The sequence below is a fragment of the Drosophila pseudoobscura genome, chromosome 2, assembly GCF_009870125.1.
Source record: "Drosophila pseudoobscura strain MV-25-SWS-2005 chromosome 2, UCI_Dpse_MV25, whole genome shotgun sequence".
Taxonomy (NCBI): domain Eukaryota; kingdom Metazoa; phylum Arthropoda; class Insecta; order Diptera; family Drosophilidae; genus Drosophila; species Drosophila pseudoobscura.
In genome coordinates, this window is record NC_046679.1 from 16,807,557 (window position 1) to 16,827,481 (window position 19,925).

General features: G+C 45.4%; 6 protein-coding genes across 12 annotated transcripts in view; 2 read left to right on the plus strand and 4 right to left on the minus strand.

Annotated features, from left to right (window-relative positions):
• Window positions 1-5,843, minus strand: part of how (protein held out wings) — a 46,893-nt gene extending 41,050 nt beyond the window's left edge. For all 6 annotated transcript variants that reach the window (XM_001358934.5, XM_015182011.2, XM_015182014.2 and 3 more), the window contains exons 1-2: window positions 5,655-5,843; window positions 4,382-4,907 (exon numbers count right to left, since the gene is read on the minus strand). In XM_001358934.5, the coding sequence (XP_001358971.4) occupies window positions 4,382-4,694 (313 nt within the window). In that variant the 5' untranslated portion in view covers window positions 4,695-4,907; window positions 5,655-5,843. The remainder of the gene's footprint in view (window positions 1-4,381; window positions 4,908-5,654) is intronic.
• Window positions 5,844-9,903: 4,060 nt separating this feature from the next.
• pit (probable ATP-dependent RNA helicase pitchoune) lies at window positions 9,904-12,641 on the minus strand. The gene is made up of 5 exons (XM_002137516.4): window positions 12,314-12,641; window positions 11,921-12,253; window positions 11,044-11,721; window positions 10,355-10,980; window positions 9,904-10,284 (listed from the first exon to the last, which is right to left on the minus strand). The coding sequence occupies exons 1-5, from the start codon at window positions 12,498-12,500 to the stop codon at window positions 9,958-9,960; spliced, it is 2,151 nt and encodes a 716-aa protein (XP_002137552.2). The 5' UTR covers window positions 12,501-12,641; the 3' UTR covers window positions 9,904-9,957.
• Window positions 12,642-13,435: 794 nt separating this feature from the next.
• Window positions 13,436-14,851, minus strand: Fadd (fas-associated death domain protein). Of its 2 annotated transcripts, XM_001358935.4 has the most exons (3): window positions 14,672-14,851; window positions 13,778-14,542; window positions 13,436-13,710 (listed from the first exon to the last, which is right to left on the minus strand). In XM_001358935.4, exon 2 carries the CDS (start codon window positions 14,529-14,531, stop codon window positions 13,806-13,808), a length of 726 nt encoding a protein of 241 aa, XP_001358972.2. In that variant the 5' UTR covers window positions 14,532-14,542; window positions 14,672-14,851; the 3' UTR covers window positions 13,436-13,710; window positions 13,778-13,805. The 2 variants fall into 2 exon arrangements, with proteins under 2 accessions (XP_001358972.2, XP_033232706.1); XM_033376815.1 differs by lacking the exon at window positions 14,672-14,851 and having other exon boundaries at window positions 13,778-14,658.
• A 242-nt stretch (window positions 14,852-15,093) lies between these two features.
• LOC117183317 (uncharacterized) lies at window positions 15,094-15,637 on the plus strand. The gene has a single exon (XM_033376816.1). It carries the CDS (start codon window positions 15,157-15,159, stop codon window positions 15,259-15,261), a length of 105 nt encoding a protein of 34 aa, XP_033232707.1. The 5' UTR covers window positions 15,094-15,156; the 3' UTR covers window positions 15,262-15,637.
• Window positions 15,167-17,218, plus strand: LOC4801960 (pre-mRNA-processing factor 17). Its single transcript, XM_001358936.5, has 3 exons — window positions 15,167-15,976; window positions 16,048-16,526; window positions 16,595-17,218. The coding sequence occupies exons 1-3, from the start codon at window positions 15,262-15,264 to the stop codon at window positions 17,126-17,128; spliced, it is 1,728 nt and encodes a 575-aa protein (XP_001358973.2). The 5' UTR covers window positions 15,167-15,261; the 3' UTR covers window positions 17,129-17,218.
• Window positions 17,219-17,606: 388 nt separating this feature from the next.
• Window positions 17,607-19,913, minus strand: LOC4801959 (transmembrane protein 181). Its single transcript, XM_001358937.4, has 7 exons — window positions 19,319-19,913; window positions 19,000-19,256; window positions 18,862-18,942; window positions 18,694-18,793; window positions 18,355-18,632; window positions 18,181-18,283; window positions 17,607-18,118 (listed from the first exon to the last, which is right to left on the minus strand). Exons 1-7 carry the CDS (start codon window positions 19,767-19,769, stop codon window positions 17,745-17,747), a joined length of 1,644 nt encoding a protein of 547 aa, XP_001358974.1. The 5' UTR covers window positions 19,770-19,913; the 3' UTR covers window positions 17,607-17,744.
• Between the last annotated feature and the right edge of the window lie 12 nt (window positions 19,914-19,925).

Sequence of the window (19,925 nt, forward strand, 5' to 3'; positions counted from 1 at the left end):
AAGTGTCCAATGGTGGCGAATCATTTAACTAATTTCAAACCCTAATCCTCCCCAAAAATCCTTGCATGTCGAGAGCTTTGTATCTTTTAATTTGTGCACTTGTATACCAAAAGATACATTGGAGATAACAGCTTTTATGGTGGAAGATACGCTGAAAATAAGCAGCCTCTAAACAGAGTGCCACAGAATGGAATAATCGCAGTCGTTGACCTAATCGATCGAAGGGCTGGTGATCGATCATCAAATGTATCTTATGGATGGGATGTTGGGAGAGAGAAGGCCAATGTTCAAGTCATTAGTTTGCATTTTGGCATCGCGCTGGCTGTTTGCATTCGACTTGATGGACACAGCCTCTGCCACATTAGTGTCAACAAGCGGCAAGCAGCAAGCAGCACTTTAAATACCAATTTTAATGATCAATCCCCTCCCTCCCCGCCGCCATCTCTGCGTCGCTTTGAGCCACAGGGAAAAACAACGCCCTAAAACGGTAGAATACGAGAAAATTCCAACGATGGAACGGGCCGGGCAGGCCGGCAGGCCGGCAGGCAGCCGAAAAAGCCATTTCGTTTTTCCAATAATCTAAATTTAGATGAAATGAAACACATTTCAAAATTTTCATGAAAAATGTCGGACAAAAGTGAGAAGAGAGCGATTTTGGTGTGTATCTAAGAAATACCAAGATACAAACGCACTCACACTGCTTAAGGAATATATATATATACACACAAATATGTTTGTATCTATATATATAAACACCATCTATGACTGTGTGTGTGTGTGTGTGTAGATATATTCCGCATGCGGGCGTACGAGTAATTTGATTTTGTTTTTTTGTTGTTGCCCAAGATACGGATGGGATCGGTAAGCAGTCCAAGCAGTCCAAGCAGTCCAACACCTTGGCTGTATAGTAATATATAATTTATTTCGGTCAGGTGTGTGTTGGGGCGTCTCCTTTTTCACAAAATATATATATCATACATCATAGTACATAATAGATATAGTATATAGTATATGAAGTGTATCAAAAGATGGTTTTTGTTTCTATCTGGTTGCATCTTTTTTTAGCCAAGATCTCGCGCACGGCTGTGTAAACAAACGTCATGCGGAAGATGGCAGATCTTATAGTACGTGCAGTTATGCTTCGAGTACGGGGGGCACCGTGTCGCCCGGTAATCCGAGAGTCTGGGGGGGGGGGCCTGACGTCGCACAGTCCAGGTCCAGTAGTGTTTTCCACAGTCTAGGCACACTTCAACTGTGCGAAATGCGACGACTATGAATAGGCCACGAGAGAAACAGAATACAGCCGGAGATACAGATACAGATACAGCTATGGCCAGAGCAACAGATATACAGAAACGTGCTCCAGCGGCGTGTGTCATAAAAGCTATCTAACAGATACAATACCAACGACTGCCATGCTATGCCCCTCTCTCCCTCCCTCTCCCTCTCTCTCTCGCTCGCGGCTCTCGAATGCCGAAACTTATTCTTCGCCTCCTCCGCCTCCGCTGTCGTCGCTTTGGGGCGGCGTGAGTCAGAAAACCGAAAAACAAACAGCAACAGAAATTTATGTCAGCAGTGCCAAAAGCGTCGGGCGGAATGAAGACGATAAAAAGAAGAAAAAAAACGCGGCAAATAAACAGAAAGAGCAAAAATGTAGAAAAATACTATATATTCTATGTACGTGGGTTTTTACAGTGCGTTTCATGACTGAATGACTGGCTGTTGAGGCAACGGAATGATAGCTTCAGAACTGCAACATTATACAGGAGCATTTATAGATATGAAACCTCACAAATTTATTGATTAATAGTGATGTTATCGATCAAATAATTGTTTACTTGTTATCGATAATTAATCGATTAAATTACTTGTTCGAAATTACCCCCATGTTTTGAATTTGAGATGAATTTATATCGGAAATAAGGTAAAGGTAAAGAGGCACCACATCTATAGAGGCAAACTATAATTTAGAACCGCACTGTATCCACACAAACACACACACACACACGCACATCTGCAATGTGTATGGGGTATGGGGCATGGGGTACGGGGGGTATGGGGGATATGGGGGTTTGGGATATCTATTCAAATGTAATCACAAGCTGTGCATTTTAAATGAACGGACGCCCCAACAGGTAGTATTGCCCCACGGATGAGTACAGAACCCCAAAGAGGAGGAACAAAACCCGAAGCAAACATTGTTGCACACCCCCAACCCACCGACAACAGCAACAACAACCACAACAACAACCACAATTGGAAACCGCAACCTCAAACACCGTCGGTCTCTGGGGTCGGTCTTGTTGATGGTTGTTTGCCGCCGCTTGGGGCAAGGCAGGAACCTAATTAGATCTCTCGCAACAACGAACAAAAATATACAAAATTATTTTAAGCTACTTAACATTTTTCAGTTTTAAGGTAACAGATTTTTTGGGATTATTAAATTGAAATTTTAAACCCTCTCTACTACGAAACGAAATGTTAAAAAACAATTCGAACAAATTCTTACGGAAGAATGGGACATATTTTTGCATTCTTTCGACCTATGCTTACCAATCCTTATTATAGTATATAATTTCCATTTCCTTCTTCATTACAGATCAAGGTGTGAAGAATGATAATTAATTTTTAATTTTTTTTAGGGTTCTTTGGGAGAAATTTTGCTGTTGAGTTGTCGAAAGCAAAACAAAAACAAGCGACGACAGCAATTGAAAAGAGAAAGTTGCCAAATGAGAAAAACACAAAAACACAAAAAACTTCTAGCAGAGTGCCCCCCCCGCGCCCCCACCCCCAAAGGCAGTGGCAGTGGCAGAAGTTGAAAAGTTGAAAGCCGTTAGCGGCCGTCCAAGCTGTGGTCCGAGTCGAACGGATTTGCCGGTTCCCATAGCCCCCCCCCCCCCCCCTCGACAGTGCTGGCTTTTGGCCAGAGAGTGGCTTGTGGCTCACACCCACTAAGCTGATAAGACAGCCACGCCACCAGAGCCCCACCGCCCCAGAGCAGGGATCGCAGTGCTCGGTATTTCCTCCTCGGAGTGCAAGGGTATGCCGTTTTCATGTGCAACATGCGAGGGGTAGACGGAGTTATGAAGTGTTTTCTACCAAAAGTCATCTTTGGTTCTTTAAATGGGTAACGGGTATGGCCATAGTCCGTAGTAGTGTCTCGGAATATTCTTGTTTTAGTTTTAGTTGTTGTTGTCTTTTTTAGTGATTTTTGTGTCTGGTCGAACGAGTTTTACAAATTGTCAACGCTTTGCCTTTAGCAAATACAATTTGTTGAGAGGGAAACTAGTTTGCAGCTATGCGAAAAGCGAACCCAAAACCAAATATCGGGTATCTGTGGTGTAGTGTAGTGTAGGGTAGTGTAGATCTGTGCAACATAATTTTGTCATTACTGACTATATATGCATATGGGCAACAGATGTTGGGCAAACACACACACACACACACACACACACACACACGCACACACGCACACAGATACACACAGTAGAGACCTGCGAGATGCGACCAGGTAGTGGCTCCGTCCCGTCCCGTCCCGGCCCGGCCTCGTTTGACTTTTTGTTGGTTTTCCGCACAAAAGTGTGTGTTTGCTTTTGCCTTTGCCTTTGCCTTTGCCTTAAGGCTGATTTTCGGGCGTGGGCAGCGCGCAGTGCTACACTTTTACCGCACTTCAATGTAGTCGAAACTCTTGAGTGGAGTACGAGAGATGCCCCCCAGGGAGGGGACATGCAACGGCACATCTCAACTAACTGATCTCTCTCTCTCTCTCTTTTTCTGTTGTGTACGAAAGGCCAAGTCAACAAAGAATTCATAATAAGAACAACAAAAGCAAAGGGGAACGCAACATAAGATGCGAGTGGGGGGCCAAAGACAGCGAGGGAGAGACAGATTCCCAAAGGAGAGAAATTCAGTGAGAGAGAGAGAGAGTCAGAGTCGCTCGCGAAGAGGCGCACAAAAAGGAAGTAACTAAAAATAACAAACAACCGCCGCCGCCGCCGCTCTTCTGCTGTAAGGTGGAATGAACTCGAATGGAAGGGAAGGAGAAGAGAAGAGGAGCCGGGAATAACCAGAAGGAGAGAGGCAGGCAGCAGGTCTTTAACCCATTAAAGCCAGACCGCTAGAGAAGTAATCATCACTGTTAAGGGCTAACAGTGAAATGTCTAACATTCGAACTCCACAAGAGAGTGAAGGAAATTCTATTCAGCTTTTCCCTTTGAAACGGGATAGGAGTAAGGGTCCCCAACAGTACTTGAGAGCAAAGCAAATTCAGTAACAGATAATTCCCTAATTGGGCCAAGGGAAATTCCCAGAGAGACAGGGATATTCTGCCAACAGTGAATGGGCATTGATTAATAGAAGGAGTACCCCACCCCACACCTACCTTCATCCAAAAGTCGCTCCACATGCGTAAAGACATTCGGGAATGCCGCCAACTGCTTGCGATCCTTCAGCAATTGGGCCAAATAATCGGCGATGCTCTGTGTGCTCTGTTGCTGTTGTTGGGGCGTCAGATGGGGCTGGGGCACCACCACTTGCGGGGGCTGTTGTTGCTGCTGCTGCTGCTGCTGTTGTTGCTGTTGTTGTTGCTGCTGTACGGCGGCAGCGGCTGCGACGGCGGCAGCAGCGGCTGCTTGTTGCTGCAATTGCTGTTGCAGTTGCTGTTGCACAACGGCTTTGCTCTCACAAACACTCATTATGTTGCTGTGTTTGTTGGTTATATGTGTGTGTGAGTTTGTGGGGGTGTATGTGAGAGAGAGAGAGAGCAATCGAGTGAGAGAATGTTGCTCTGTAGATTTGTTTATTCTTTTGAAATGAAAACTGTTTACTCTTGAGAGATTCTTTTATTTCGTTGATTGTTCTCTGATTTCATTTATTTCACAATTTCATTAATTTTCTTTAACACGTTACTGCAAGAGAGAGACACAACGATCAAGGTGTTATTATTATGTATTTGCGGAAAAGAAAACGAAATGAAAACAACTCCACCCAAAAAATTTCGGTTTTTTTTTTGCCTTTTAGCAACGGCAACGAGACAAGAAACTGCGTGAGCGAGCTACACACTCACAAAAGCCAGGAGAGACAGATAGAGCGAGAAGACAGAAAATTCCTCAGCGCCGCCGCTGCAGATCGATCGTGTGTGTGCAAAGAGGCAGGCCAGAGTCAGAGGCGCACACACACACACACACACACACTCTCGCAGGCAGCCAGACGGCGACAGAGAAGAGAGCGCAGTTAATTTGATAGTGAGCGTGAGTGCGGCGGAGATGAATGAAAGCAGAATGTCAAAATATCTGCTAGCTCGCTCCCACTCGCTGATACGGCTGCTGCAGGCCCGCAGAGAGAGCAAATACAACAAAAAGGAAAATAATTTTATATGCAAATTGTTCTACACATTTTCCAGCGTATTTTAACAAATTTATGAAATTAATTAGCACAATTGCAGGAATTCCAGTGCGACATTTACCAGGCTCTATCCAGCCATGTTCAAATTCGCTTGGAAGTATTCGAAATTTTACAGAAATATGCACAGTTGCTGATTATGTTGATGGCAGGGCAGACAGCATTGCTGTTTGTCTGTTTTATCTCTTGGGTTTAGTTTAGCCTTCATTTGGTTTTCACTGGAATACGCGTTGGAAAATATCCAATATACACACTTCTTATGATTTAACCGAATGAGGATTTCTTTTCATGTGATTATTTTATTATTATTCGAGTCGGAGAAGAACGAATGGGATCGATCTCGGGGACTTTGCTTGAACGCGATTCCGTTTACCGTTTATTCCTACAGCTGAACCGAACGCGAAGACAGAGAAAAAGAATCTGAATGCGAAGCATAGAGCGCGATAGGTAGTCAGTGTGCGATCATGGCATGGCGATCGAGAGGGTGGGATTTTCGATGTTCGCTCTCTTTTGAGCTCTCTGCCTGCAGACGTCACAATTGCGATTTTGAAAACTAGGCGGTTATGGATACAAATATTAATCGAGGCAAAGGGAATTTAAGGTACACTTTATACATCTATATATACAAATTGTACATTTGTTTACAACAATATAAATGCATAATTTAATCGATTTAAACATAATTTTATTTAACAGATAATATCATTTCATACATTTTGTTGCAAGTTTCCTTAAAGTTCACTGTTCCTAAGCCTATATTTAGTTAAAGAAGCCAATTCTGTGTATATTTTACACCTATAACATTAAATAATTAGGTATTTTAGTCAATCGGCCATACAAAACCGCACGAAAGTGTCATTTGTGACGTCACTTGCTCTCTTGTGTGGCTCTCTCGCTACAGTTTCGAATATCAGTCGCACCCTCTTTTTCGTGCATGGGTTTTTCGAATAGAGTTACAGCTGGTTGTATTAATGCAGATATTTTCGCTTAAAATGCGAATATTTGACTTGACAAATTATAAAACATCCCAAATGTAGCTAAATACACATGTGGTTAGTTCATTTCAGCCCTAAGATTGCTTCCAAAGTTAATATTATAAAACAAAGAAGCTGGCGTTGCCACCTGGTAGGAGAATGTTCAACCAATTTGGCGCGTTGGCGTTCATTTGAATTGTTATACCCGATACTCACAACGAGTATAGGGGTATATTAGATTTGTGGTGAAAATATATGTATATTCTTGATCAGCATCAATAGCCGAATCGATTGAGCCATGTCTTTCTGTCCTTCGCTATGACTGATTTTCTGTGTCCCGCGCCTTTTGCCGGAGGAGAGCCATACCTACTAAGTGTCGGGTATAAATGAAGAGTTGCGGTCGCAGCAGCAACTCACAACGTTCCCCCTCGTATTCCACATGGAGTGGAGGCATTAACTACGCACGGAAATTGCTGGCAGATTAGAACCAAGCGGACGTTTTGTTGTTCTCCGACATGTGCAAATCGATGCGGGGGCAAAGCCAAAATACCATGCAAATGAACACCGAACCTTGTTGGTGTTAACTTTGTCTTTAAGCCAAATGCTGAAATGAAATGCTGAAATGTATGTGGGAAAATTGGCATTCGCTGCGTTTTGACTGGTCTGGTCCGGTGGTGGTGCCTGGCGACGCACCATATAAGCCACCCTATGCCAAAGACAACTTTTACTTTCCATAGCATAAGATATTTTTCTTTTGGTACCCTTTGGTAGAGGGGTATTACGGATTTCCCCCTATTGCAATGGAATATTTGTCTTGGATGGATTACCTTATTGGTGATCTTTATAAATGTTCGTTCTCTAACATTTAACTGGAAAATCATATAGTATCCAAGGGTATCTGAAGCTTCGCTCCTCAAAAAGGCAGCTTTTCTTTCTTGTTTTCAGTTGACTTTGGCTCCGGCTGTGGCTTCCGTGTGTTCAGCACCCGCATGCACTTAAATGAGACGTGAAAGTTAAGACGTGGACGTGGACATTGGAAAGCAGGCAGGCGCCCACCACCAGACCACACCACACCACAACCACATCGGATCTCGCCTCGCCGGACAAGTCCGCCAAATTCGTGTGCACTTGCCTGGTGAGGGGGAGGGGGAAGGGGGAGGGGTATGTGTGTGGGCCGTCCCCACATTATACAGTTTTATTGCCATTGAAATATGTGTCAATGCTTTTCGATTTACATATGTACATCTCCGAAAAAGCCCTTTCCAATCCAAAAACTCTTACACCTACGAAAAACTTTTGGACATCACATCTGTTGTGGCATTGTGGGGATTGGTATGTGGGCGCCTAATCTCTCCTGGGCTTTGGCTTTTCATTATATGTGTATCTTTACTGTGGCACTTTCAGTTTTCCCCCAAAACCTAAATCCCAAATGCGTCCGAATGGCCGCAAAACAACAGATTTCTAGCAGCTGTAAAGTGCTTTTATTTGAGGACTGAATTTTTCACACAGCTTTGTCCAGAGCTATTATTATGCTTTGATCATTGGTCCGATCCGATCTCCCCTGCCCTGTGATCTCTGAAATTTATTTCAATTGTTTTGGGGGTCCAAACCCCCAAAGCGAGACGCAGTTCGTATAAGGAAGTGCGCCCCCCAAAAACGTAGCACTGTTCACACTCTACTACTATTATCCTTGGGTGTCATGGGGGGCTTGCCTTTTCTGTGTGCCGCACGTTTTATGGCTACAAATGCAAATTTGGCTCTTTTGTGGGGCTGTTGTGTTGCCGCCAAATTATGCATTTCATTGGTTAATTTACAGCCGACACAGAAAACCGCCTTTGTGTGCGATTGTAATTAGCAGAATGTTGGCCAAAAGACAGGCAGTAGCCTGGTTGTTAACCGGTTTGTAGTTCCATTACATGGGGGAGGGGGCTTCCTCCAGCTCTTGCGGCTCTGACACCCACACACCCACACACCCTCATGCATGCAGCAGCAGGAAACCATTTAAAAGACAACACCCTAAAATATCAAAAAAAGCTTTGGCGGGAGGTTGTAGATCATGTCTTAAAAATATTGAACTTAGCCTAAAATAAATTATAAAAAAAACCTTTTAATTTTTTTTTATAATTTTTTGTGGGAGCCTGCCTCGATTTCTTTCTATCTCTCCCAGTGTGGCTTAGCTTTAAAGGTTTTTTAGGAAAGAAAAGAAACAAGTGCTCTCTCCCAGTAAGACGTACATTTTTCGATCTGACTTATTTTATAGAGACTTATTTCTGAAAAATTGAGATTAAGTATCCCCCAGTAAAATCCGAATGATCTGAAGAGGATTTTTAAGGAAAGTACTCTATCGTCTATCAAATTTACCACAAATTAAAGTGCTTCCAAGAGCCTTAAACCTCTCAAAAGTCTGGATCCCATTCCATTATTACCACCTTTGTCGCCTGAGCGCATGCAGTTCCTCTGTCACAGCCCACAGGTGGAGCTTGCCTCTCCTCCCCTGCCCCCTGCCTCCTGCAATCTGCCGTATTCATTCATAAAGTAAATCCCCCCCCAAGACTGCATATTATGCAGTGAAGCCAGCTGATTGGTTTTAACAAGCACAAGAGCCACAAACTAAGCTAAACTTCGATCTGATCTGCTGTGTTGCATGAATGAATCGAACGCCACGACCACGGGTTTTTCATTCACAGAAATCCATCGTTCGAGCTGGTGCGAAGGCGCTTCGCTTGAAGCTTGAGGTGGAACGAAACGCAGTGGGCGTATCGTATGGCGTTGTTGGTTTAGACATTCGTTGCGCCCACGCCCCACGCCCCATCCCCATGTCTATGACCGTCCGACTTCCAATTTGCTGATACATTTTGATGGGCTGTCCGTCCCACCGTCTCGCTGTCCCACGTTTTTGGTTTCATTAGGTTGCGCATTTAGTTTTTGTTTTTTTTTATATTTATTTCGTGGGTGACTCTTCGCTCCGGCGGCCGTGGTGGGGGGTTGGGGGGGGGGGGAGAAACGTGTTTTTATTGGAAAATTGATCACTGTTCGGATCGGGGCAGCGGATTCAATGCTGTTTCAATTGGCCAAGGCCTGTGCAGTGGGCGCCCATAAGTCACCGAGCATTATTTCAATTGATTAAACGTTAGATTATCGGACTATTTGGCCCACAGTTTTAGGAGCATTGGCCGCAGCCAGCCCCCAGCAGCTCCGTTCAAGCGTGGGCCCACAAAAACTGGCACAGCACAATTTCACGAAATGAAACAACAAATTTTGTGCCAAATTTGGGAAACAGCCAGGCAGCCAGCCAGTCAGCCATCGCTTAAGCCAGCCATCGGTTGGGATCGATTCGACAATAAACATTTGAAACAAACAGAGCGAGCGCAGACAAATAAGGAGAAGCCACATCCGCATGTCGAGATGCGAGCTCCGAGTGGGATGCGGTGCCAAAATGGTTACGTGAACATCGGTACAATTGTACATATATGTACATATGCTCGTATATATTCACAGCATATACAATATACAAATAAAAGAAAGATTGTACAATATACAATGGTATCTTAACGGGTGTGTAAAAACTATTTCGTACATTTCACTAACGCATAAATTTCTTGGCCTGGTCGCGATTGACCTGCTTGAAGTGACGCTGCTTCGAGGCGGATGTGTCATTCATTTGTCTGTAGTAACCAAAACCGCCGCCACCCACACGCTTCTCGGGCCGCTGTCGCTTGGCGGCGCCCACCTTAAGGTCAACCACGGGCGGCACCAGGAATCCGAAGCTCTTGGATACCGCCTGCAGGTCGAGCGTATTCACATTGAATATCTGCTTCAGCTGATGCGAGTCATAGGCCCGCACATACGACTTAAAGGCCTCCTTGGCCGATTGATTGAGGAAGTAGTTCTTGGCTATCAGTTTTTCCAGCTGCAAAACGAAGATTCAAACATACAATCAAAATCAAAAGCACTAAAACTGTCTCTCTCTTTGCACGCACCTGCAGCTGAATGTCGGCAATCTTTTGCCAGGAGAACTCAAACTCATTCAGTGGCACCTTGGCTGCCTTGAGGTAGCGCAAGAAACCCAGCTCCTCCGGCCGCATCAGTAGCAAAGCATGCCCCGAGGTGCCCGATCCTCGTGCCGTACGACCCACACGATGAATGTACTCCTTGGGATCATCTGGGGGATCGTACTGGACAATCCAATCGACCTGTGGTATGTCCAATCCACGTGCCGCCACATCTGTGCACAGTAGGATACCAGTTTCTGCATTGCAGAACTGGAAGAAGGTCGTCGTGCGCTTCGTCTGCTTTTGCTTGCCGTGTATGGAGGTCACCGGCAGATCAATGTAGTTGAAGAGCTCGTGATGGTACTTTACAGACATGCAGGACGAGAAGAAGACCATCACCTTCTTCTTGCGATTCTTCTTGAGGAAGGTGAAGAGCACGAGCAGACGCTTCTCCGAGGGGCACACAATGTAGCCCTGCTCGAGACCATCAACCGTGGCCGTCACCTCGTCATCATGGACGCCCACATAGATGGGTTCCGACTTAAGGGCCAGCTTCGAGAGGGCCTCAATCCGAGCCGTTTGTGTGGCCGAGAAGAGCATTGTCTGACGTCGTTCTGGTTACCAAACAGAGTAGTTAGAAGAGTGCAATACCAACCAAAGGCTAAAGGGTTACTCACTTGGCAGCAGATTAATAATTTGCTTCAGCTCCTCCTCGAAACCAATCTCCAATATCCGATCCACTTCATCAATGATCAGACATTGAAGATTCTTGTACAGGAAATCTGGGGAATTCTGCAAGTGATCCAAGAGGCGTCCAGGAGTGGCCACAAGTATATTGATGCCCTTGCCCAGCTTCTCGCTCTCCACCTGACGATTGGAGCCGCCCATGACCAGGCCATAGGTGTGATGATGATGTGCCATTAGCTCCTTGAGCACACCGAATGTCTGCATCGACAGCTCACGGGTGGGGGAGATGATAATGACGCCCGTGCCATTGCGGGGCATAAAGCGCAGCTTGTTGATCAGCTCCACGGCGGGTATTAAAAAGGCCAGTGTCTTGCCGGAGCCTGTTTGGGCCGCACCCACAAGATCGCGTCCCTTCAGCAGCGGTGTCAGCGATTTCGCCTGGATTTCGGTCATCTCAGAGAAACCCATCTCCTTGATGGCACGCAATGTGGCCTCAGAGACAGCGCCTTTAAGCGAACTGAACGACCGATCATCCGAATCACGTTGGTCTAACGACGCCAGCGAAGATTCGACGGTAAAAGGTTCGTCGTCGTTGCTGGACTTTCCATTTTGATCCTTTGTCTTGCTGGGCAGCAGCTTGACTTTCTTGGCAGGCACTGGTGCAGCAGCTATAGAGGATACTTATATTATTGATGGCTTCTAACAAGTGGAAGCACTTCAAAATTGCTTGGTTATCAGTTGAAATTAAATAGTTTTCATACCGGCAACTGGCAGCATTAACTCGCTGTTCCAGTGGCCTTTCAAATTCGCCTTTAAATCATCATTATGGGCTAGAATGTCGGTCTAAAATGTTGTCTATTTACTAACCTTCATTATCGGACTCTTCGTCGTCCTCTATGTCTTCATCTTCATCGCTATTTTTATTCAAATCATCTTTCTCATCAGAATCATCATCGGAATCTGAGTTTGCGACTTCGATTTGTTGTTTTTTTTGCTGTTTCTTTTTAGATGGCGGGGCGACCTCTTCCTCATCATCATCATCTTCTTCATCGCTTTCGCTCATCACAACATCCTCCTCATCCTCATCGTCTTCATCAGAATCCGAGTCAGAGTTGGCCACTTGTATTTGAGGCTTCTTTTTCTGTTGTTTCTTCTTGGGGAGAAGCGGTGCCCTCTGGAAATCCTCATCCAGATCATCATCTGCAAGAGAAAAATCAGAGTTATAATAGTTCTGCCATGTTTAATGTTCCCAAATAACACCTTCTTCTACCGCCGCAGGTCTTTTTACAGTCTTCTGTTGCTTTTTATTCACTTTTTTTCCGTTCTGTTGAGGCGGCTCTGACACTGCCACTGGCTGCTTGTTCTTGCCCTTTTTCTGGGAGAGCTCCTTCTTCATTTTCTCACGCTTCACTATCTTCTTCATCAGCAGTTTCTCCCTGATCGACATGTTGCGGTTATTAAATTATCTATTAATATGTACTAAGATGTGCTTAAAACAAAATTTCGTGCAAAACAAGCGCGCACGTGTTGCCTAGCAGTGCTGGTTAATATGTAGAAAATTTGTAGATATCATGTAGTTCACATGTAAAGAAAATCATTTATTTATTGGGTTTTATGCAGTGTGACCGGAGACTTATGACCCTCAGAAATATACCAAAATATACAGTCTGATTTTCAAAATATACCGTAAATATACTGACGAATTCAAGTTCTATTATACATGTTCCTCGTTTTTGATATTCCGTCGAATATTTCTAGCTAGATAGAAACCTCAGCCCTGCCCACATAATTGTATTCGATCAATGAATCAATTCTCTACCTGACTGACTTATTTTAAATACTTGCTTTTATTTGATTTTGTATAAAAAAGGGTTTTAGCAAAAACGTTAAAAAAAAAACTGTCGCTGGTATTTGAAGACATGTTGCGTGTAAGCCGTAGTATAGGCTTTTGTATACCCTATAATAAATACCTGTTTTACTTAATAAAGGCATTTTCTTAGAATGATATGCTATAGGCATATTCATGCATATGATAAGTATCTTGTATATATGTACATATATCTCGATCCCGAGTCCTATTCTTGGACTCTAGAAAGACAATAATTTTGTGGAAAGTTGCTAATTTTTCGTTGCATTTTAAGGTCCAATTTTTGCCGAACAACATTCTGAATCTGCTCCAGGTCCCTGAATAGGAATTTCGAGCACATTTCCGGTGGGTTTACCTTTTCAATTGTTGGGAATTGAAGTTCCAATCATCACCATATCCGATCCAAGTACATTAATTAAAGTACATAATTTAAAGGTATGAATGTATGTTGCAGGGAAATTGATCTGATGAAAAATCCCTCGATTGGAGACGATATCCCACCACGGAAAAGTGAATGAGTGACAAGTGACAATGCCAATTTAATAAATATTTGATCGTCTTTTTTAAACTACATTCAAAAGTCGACCACCAAATCGACTAAAATTCGGAAGTATCCTCTCATACTGCATGCTCTTCCCGTTTACTGAAACTCACTTGAAGCGTAGTGCAGCACGATCACTAAACTTATAAAGTAACTACTCTTAGATTACTTTGGTTTTCTGCCACGCAGCTATGTATGTACATATATGTAGGTATACAACGTCTATCTAAGGGGAAAACCCCATTTAATCTGTAGATCGGAATCGGTTGTTTTATCTTCTATATTATATTACCTTCGCTTTGCATTAATTACTTACAGTTAGTTCACCATGCAATCTATCGCTATTAGTGGGACATTATTTGCTCCACCTTCCTTTTTATGTCGTTCCGACCACATTCCGTCAGGGCTCGGCAGAGACGCATCAGGAGTTGTCTTGGGTCATGGCAGTCGTCCTCTTCAATCAACTTCAGCAGATGTAAAATTCTAGATTTGAGATCACGGGGATATCGTTCTTCGATGTCGTCCATGGTGCCCTCACCAATGCCCGCCTTCCGTCCAAATATTCGCCAGAATCGTCCCAGTTCCTCAGATATCTTATTAAAAACAGCCGTGCGTTTGCGATCAGTAAATGCAGCTGGCGTGATGTAGTTCTGCTGTGGCGGTGGCGGCGTAGGGGCAGCAGCAGGGATGAATGCTGGAGGTGCTACCCCTGGAGCCGACAGTATTTGGAAAGCCTGGCTAATGCGTAGGTGTTGCCGCAGCTCCTCAGCCAGTCGTTCTTCTTGATAGATATTGACGGGTTCCCGAGGAGCCGACACGGGGGTCCCGTACCTGTCCAGGGCTTCAATCAGTTTCGGTTTATGGGAGGACATCTTGCGGAGGGGCTCGACATTATGCAGGCTCAACATATCCGCACGTTCGAGCACATCAATTAGATCTTCAATATTCCGAATAGAGTCGAATTTTCTCTTTGAAAGTTCCTTTTCAAAGATCCCCTTCAGCTCGTCAATATCCGAAGAGCCTTCACAGGCTATTTTCTTTAGTATATCGTACCAATGATTTCCAGGCATTATGACTAATACTGTCGGGCCGAGTAGACGGTAACGAAAAGAAAACGAACAAGCACAAAATGTTTTCTCTGTGGTAAATATTTTGCAGCCAACAGCTGTTTTGCCTATCAAGTTGCTGACTAGGGATGAATACCACTTACGCGTACATTTTTCACCTTTTTTTAAAGAAGCCAATCTTGTAGAAAAGTGATCTATAATTTGGATACAAATATGTCTTCAGGGCTGAGGGTCCTAGCTAGTTAGCAATATTCAATCAAATATCAAATTCAAGGAATATAAATATTCGATCATGGGCAGAGAACTATTAGCCCATTGTCGACCAGCGGGTATTAAAATACTCTTCTCAAAAACGATTAATCTTGAAGGATTTTGCTGCACTTTAGCTGAAGATATCGGTGTCTTTTCTTCAAGTAAAGATAATGTATAGGATGGACCTATAAAAGTAATCACTAGTAGTATTATTGCCGGTGTTTGTTATCCTGTTTAAATAAAGGGGGCTTAGGTGGGCTCAGTTTTAGTTTTTTCACCAGTACATTTAGGGTCTATTTTGAAAATTTGACGGTATATTTCGGTATATTTCTGAGGGTCGTAAGTCCCCGGTCACACTGCATGAAATACAATTTTGATGGAAATTTCTATAAACGTCTTTGTTTTTTTGCTGTACACTCTAATCGTGATTTATCTGCAGCACTTTGTTAACAAGTACACCGAGTTTGTGCGCAGCCTCTAAATGTTGGGCCTGCAATCCTACGCCAGCTCCTCCGAAGGGGACTCCGACCATGAGGACGCTACCGCCACCGCTGCCGATGGGGCAGCAGCATCAGTTCCTGCTCATTTGATGCCCATAGACAAGACACATTCGGTGTCCTCTGCCATAGCGATATGTGCAGCACCCGTTGTCGTGCCCATTGGAGCGTCTGCAGTTCCGCGCACCTTGGATCCAACACTCAAGGAGGTAACATACAATCCCCGCTACGACGAAATGTACGCGCCTGTAAAGGGTCCCGACCATCCGGACCTGACCATGCAACAGCGAGCGCCAAGAAACACTCTGGCTGGATACGTGGAAAAGGCGCACATCAATGCTTTTGAGTTTGAGAACCAGCGACGCACCTTTCACACGTACGGCTATGCCCTGGATCCGAGCGTGGACGAGACGGCCGATGGGCAGACGTTTGTGGGCGACCTGCAGTCGGCATATGATGACAATGGCAAGACGGTTTTCGAGGCGCCCAAGGCAAAGAAAATGCGCAAACAGGAGAAGAACGACAAGCCCGATGATATCGAGGGTTTTCTGGGACCCTGGGGCAAGTACGAGAACGAGGTAAGTGTGGCCAAACCGAATGAACAGGAACGGGCTGAGCTGGACGAGCTGCTGTCCAAGCGGCACAAACGCGGCCGCATTCCCGAAGACAAGCCGCTCGAGGAGAAGGCGACACTGCACAGTGAGTATGACACAGGACTTCAAAAAGACAAACGTCTGCTAATACTTGGTTCTGTTATGTTTTATGTACAGTCAAGGATGCCTACGACTACCAGGGACGCTCGTATCTGCATGCACCCCACGATCTGGGTGTGAATCTGCGTTCCAATGCCCCGCCACCCAAGTGTTTCCTACCCAAGGCACACATACACACCTGGACGGGGCACAACAAGGGCATCTCCTCGATACGCTGGTTCCCCAAGACGGCCCATCTCCTGCTGTCCGGCTCTATGGACTGTCGCGTCAAGTTGTGGGAGGTATATGGCGAGCGACGCTGCATACGCACCTTCTCTGGTCATCGGCAGGCTATCAAGGACATTGCGTGGAACAACAAGGGCTCACACTTTCTGTCCGCCTCATACGATCGCTACATAAAGTTGTGGGATGCGGAAACTGGCGATGTTGTTTCCCGCTTCACCACCCGCAAGATGCCATTCTGTGTCAAGTTCCATCCGGATAACAGCAAGCAGCATCTGTTTGTGGCCGGCACCTCCGACAAGAAGATCATTTGCGTAAGTTCATCTCAACAGATTAACCTTCAGATTAGCCCTTAATGATTCCCTCCTTTCCTTATCCACAGTGGGACACACGCAGCGGGGATATTGTCCAAGAATATGACCGGCATTTGGGCTCTGTCAGCACCATTACCTTTGTGGATGACAATCGTCGATTTGTGACCACCTCGGACGACAAATCGATGCGCATTTGGGAGTGGGATATACCCGTGGACATGAAGTACATTGCAGACCCAACTATGCATTCCATGCCGGCGGTTACCTTGGCACCAAACGGCAAATGGATGGCCTGCCAATCGCTGGACAACAAAATCGTCATCTTTTCCGCTCTGAATCGCTTTAAAATGAACCGCAAGAAGACCTTCACCGGGCACATGGTGTCGGGCTATGCCTGCCAACTGGACTTTTCGCCGGACATGAGTTACCTGGTGTCGGGCGATGGCGATGGCAAGTGCTACATCTGGGACTGGAAGACAACGAAAATGTACAAGAAATGGCAGGCGCACGATGGCGTCTGCATCAGTGCTTTGTGGCATCCGCACGAGGCCAGCAAAGTGGCGACTGCCGGCTGGGATGGACAGATCAAATATTGGGACTAAGGTTCGAACCAACAAAATAATTTGTAACTAGACATAAGAACTGATGTATAAATTGATTGATTATATTGCGCACCACCTCTTTAAAGAAACGTAGGACTCGAAAAGGACTCGTGTATGATTAGAAATACGACTCGATAATGAGTCGAAACTGATCAGAAAAGCCGGCTAAGAGATGCGGCTAGGTACTATTTGTTCCCGACAAAAGTATCATTTATGATCAGAAAATTATCATAAATATTTTAAACAGATTGAGATCGGAATTTTGAAGCGGTATCTTGCAGCTTTTGAACACAAATTCGATAGAGCCCAAAACCAGTTTTAACCTCCACTCTTGAAAAATGTTGTACCAAAGAAATGTATGGGTGTTAAGATGTTTTCGGTTCTTCCTTATAGTTCCTCATTTATATGGATTGTATAAGGAACTGATATTCCTATATATAGGCTTGAGCGTCCCTTAGAAAACTTTGATATATCTTGGTTTAAATTTCGGAAATTCGTAATATTTATTTACTTTTATAACTTTAGAGAATATTTTGTACAATTATTTAGCACTTCGACCCTCCCTCCGCTCTACCAATGGAATATTTGGATTGGAACAATCTATCGCTACCGCCTATCAATCGCTGTCGTACTCGTTTTTACCACCCCCTCCACCCACCGAGGTGAGCGGGCGTCGTGACTCCTCATCGGAGCCATAGACCACATCCTCGTCGGAGTCATCGATCATGGAAATGGCGGGATTGTCCTTGGTGACGGCCAGCTCGGCCTGGGAGAAGCGTCCATCGGGGGAATACACATACGCCATAGTGTACAGATAGAAGTTAAGGAGGCCGTAGAAGCACATGAACTGGGCGGAGCTGCGGTAGGTGGTGTTCAGTGAGGCCACAAAGTTGTCCTCCAGTATCCCAAAACCGAAACGGCTGGTGGTCACCGTGATGGAAATGGCCAGCACGAAGAGCATCAGCAGCGTCAGGAACTTGAGGCGCATGTCTGTCAAATGGAACCGATTATAACGATTGATCATTGGCTGCTTCTCGACGGGGATCTCTCACCAAAGTAGGGCATGGAGCGCAGCTCGGTGTAGGCACGGAGTAGCAGCAGGACCAAGTACAGCACATACATGCAGCAGGCAATGTAGAAGAACAGCTTGAAGCCCTGCAGAGGACATGCGCCATAAGAAAGAGAGAAAGACTGATCCTGCAGAAAGCAGCAGGATCACTACTCACATTGTAGTTCCTGGTGTCCACGAAGTGACTGTAGGTGGGGTCCCTCAGCTCGTTGCATTTCTCCCAGGTGGCCAGCACAATGGCGCACAGCCAAATGGGCAGCACGACAATCACCTTAACCAAATAGAAACGCACAAAGCTGCGCTCGTTCTGGCGCAGGCCATGGTAGATGCACAGCCAGAACATGAGCAGGGCACACAGGAAAGTGGCCTGTAGAATGGCATCCAGCATTCCAGGCAGCCAAGAGTTCATTAGAAAGATCAGCGGAAAGAAGGGATCTGCAAAAGGAGTGAGAGTCTTACACTCTGAAAAATTAAGAATTCAACGTCTGTGTCTCACTATCGTAGAGAAGGAGCAGGGGCAGTAGAACCGATAGCCACCGCTGCTCTATGGACCAATCGTAGACGGGATATTTGCGCAGGGTGTGGGCATACCAGCACTGAAAAGGGATCAAGGGATTAGTACAGGTCTCTGGCCTCCATCTCTACCTATCCACCAAGCACTTACTATAACAATGAAGGTAAACAACAGAAAGATGCACCTAAACCAGATCTCAATCTGTGTAAACTCAGGGCTGTACGTCTTGAACTAATGAGAAATTAAAGATAAATGTAGAAAATGTAGCTTCAGAGGATCGAGACTTACATAGAAGGTAATGCTGCGGATGTTGTACTTTTGATGAAAGGACTCTAGGCCAAAGAACCGCACCGTGATGATGTAGTGGGCATAATCGAGGAAGCCCAAGTGCATCACCGTGAACTCCTCGCAATCGTTACGCGCACAGACCAAATGCCGCGTCCGATTGTGGGCCATTCCAGAACCCAGAACACTGAGCGGCTTGTGCTGTTCATTGATGCCATCGATGGATACGCTCACCTGGAAACTCTTGTCATAGCGTTCATCTAAGAAGATAGATATGCAATCAAAACCACTATGGTATTAGGGGCCTACCTAGGAGACCTACCATCGTTGTTGTCCGTCACCAGTTTGGCTATCAGCCACAGCTGCTGTGAGTACGTGGTGGTCAGCGGGGACTTCATGGCAAAGGGCCCTGTGGCCAGAACCGTGGGACTGTGAGCCAGCGTTGTGTTGGCCAGCACTTGTTGGGCCGTCAGTGTCGAAGTGCTGGTGATGGGCGGCCCTGTGAGGCCAATAATGATGCCCAGTCCGAAGCAGGTGAAGAAGCCCAGAAATACCATGACGAACTCCCGCTTGTGCATCGAGTAGAGACGCATATGCACGGATCGCTCGCAACGGTCGTGATGGTAGGCGGGCGAGATGTACTTGCTAAAGTCGCTGAACAGATCGCTGAACTGCGACAGAGAGGACTTGAGGCGCAGCAGGAGGCCTCCGGACGGCAGCTGGTAGGCATAGCCCAGACCAGAGGCATCTCCGTCCGAGTGTGGCTTGGCCATCTGGTTGGCTAGTGGAAGTAATTAGTGCTAGTCTGGGAGTCCAATCCTTTAGCTTTTGTAAACCATTCCCTTCTACTTGTTTTTGCACAGCTTTTCCCTGCGACGTTTGTGCGCCCTTTGAGGAAAATATCGATTTTGGCCTAACTCTCGCATATG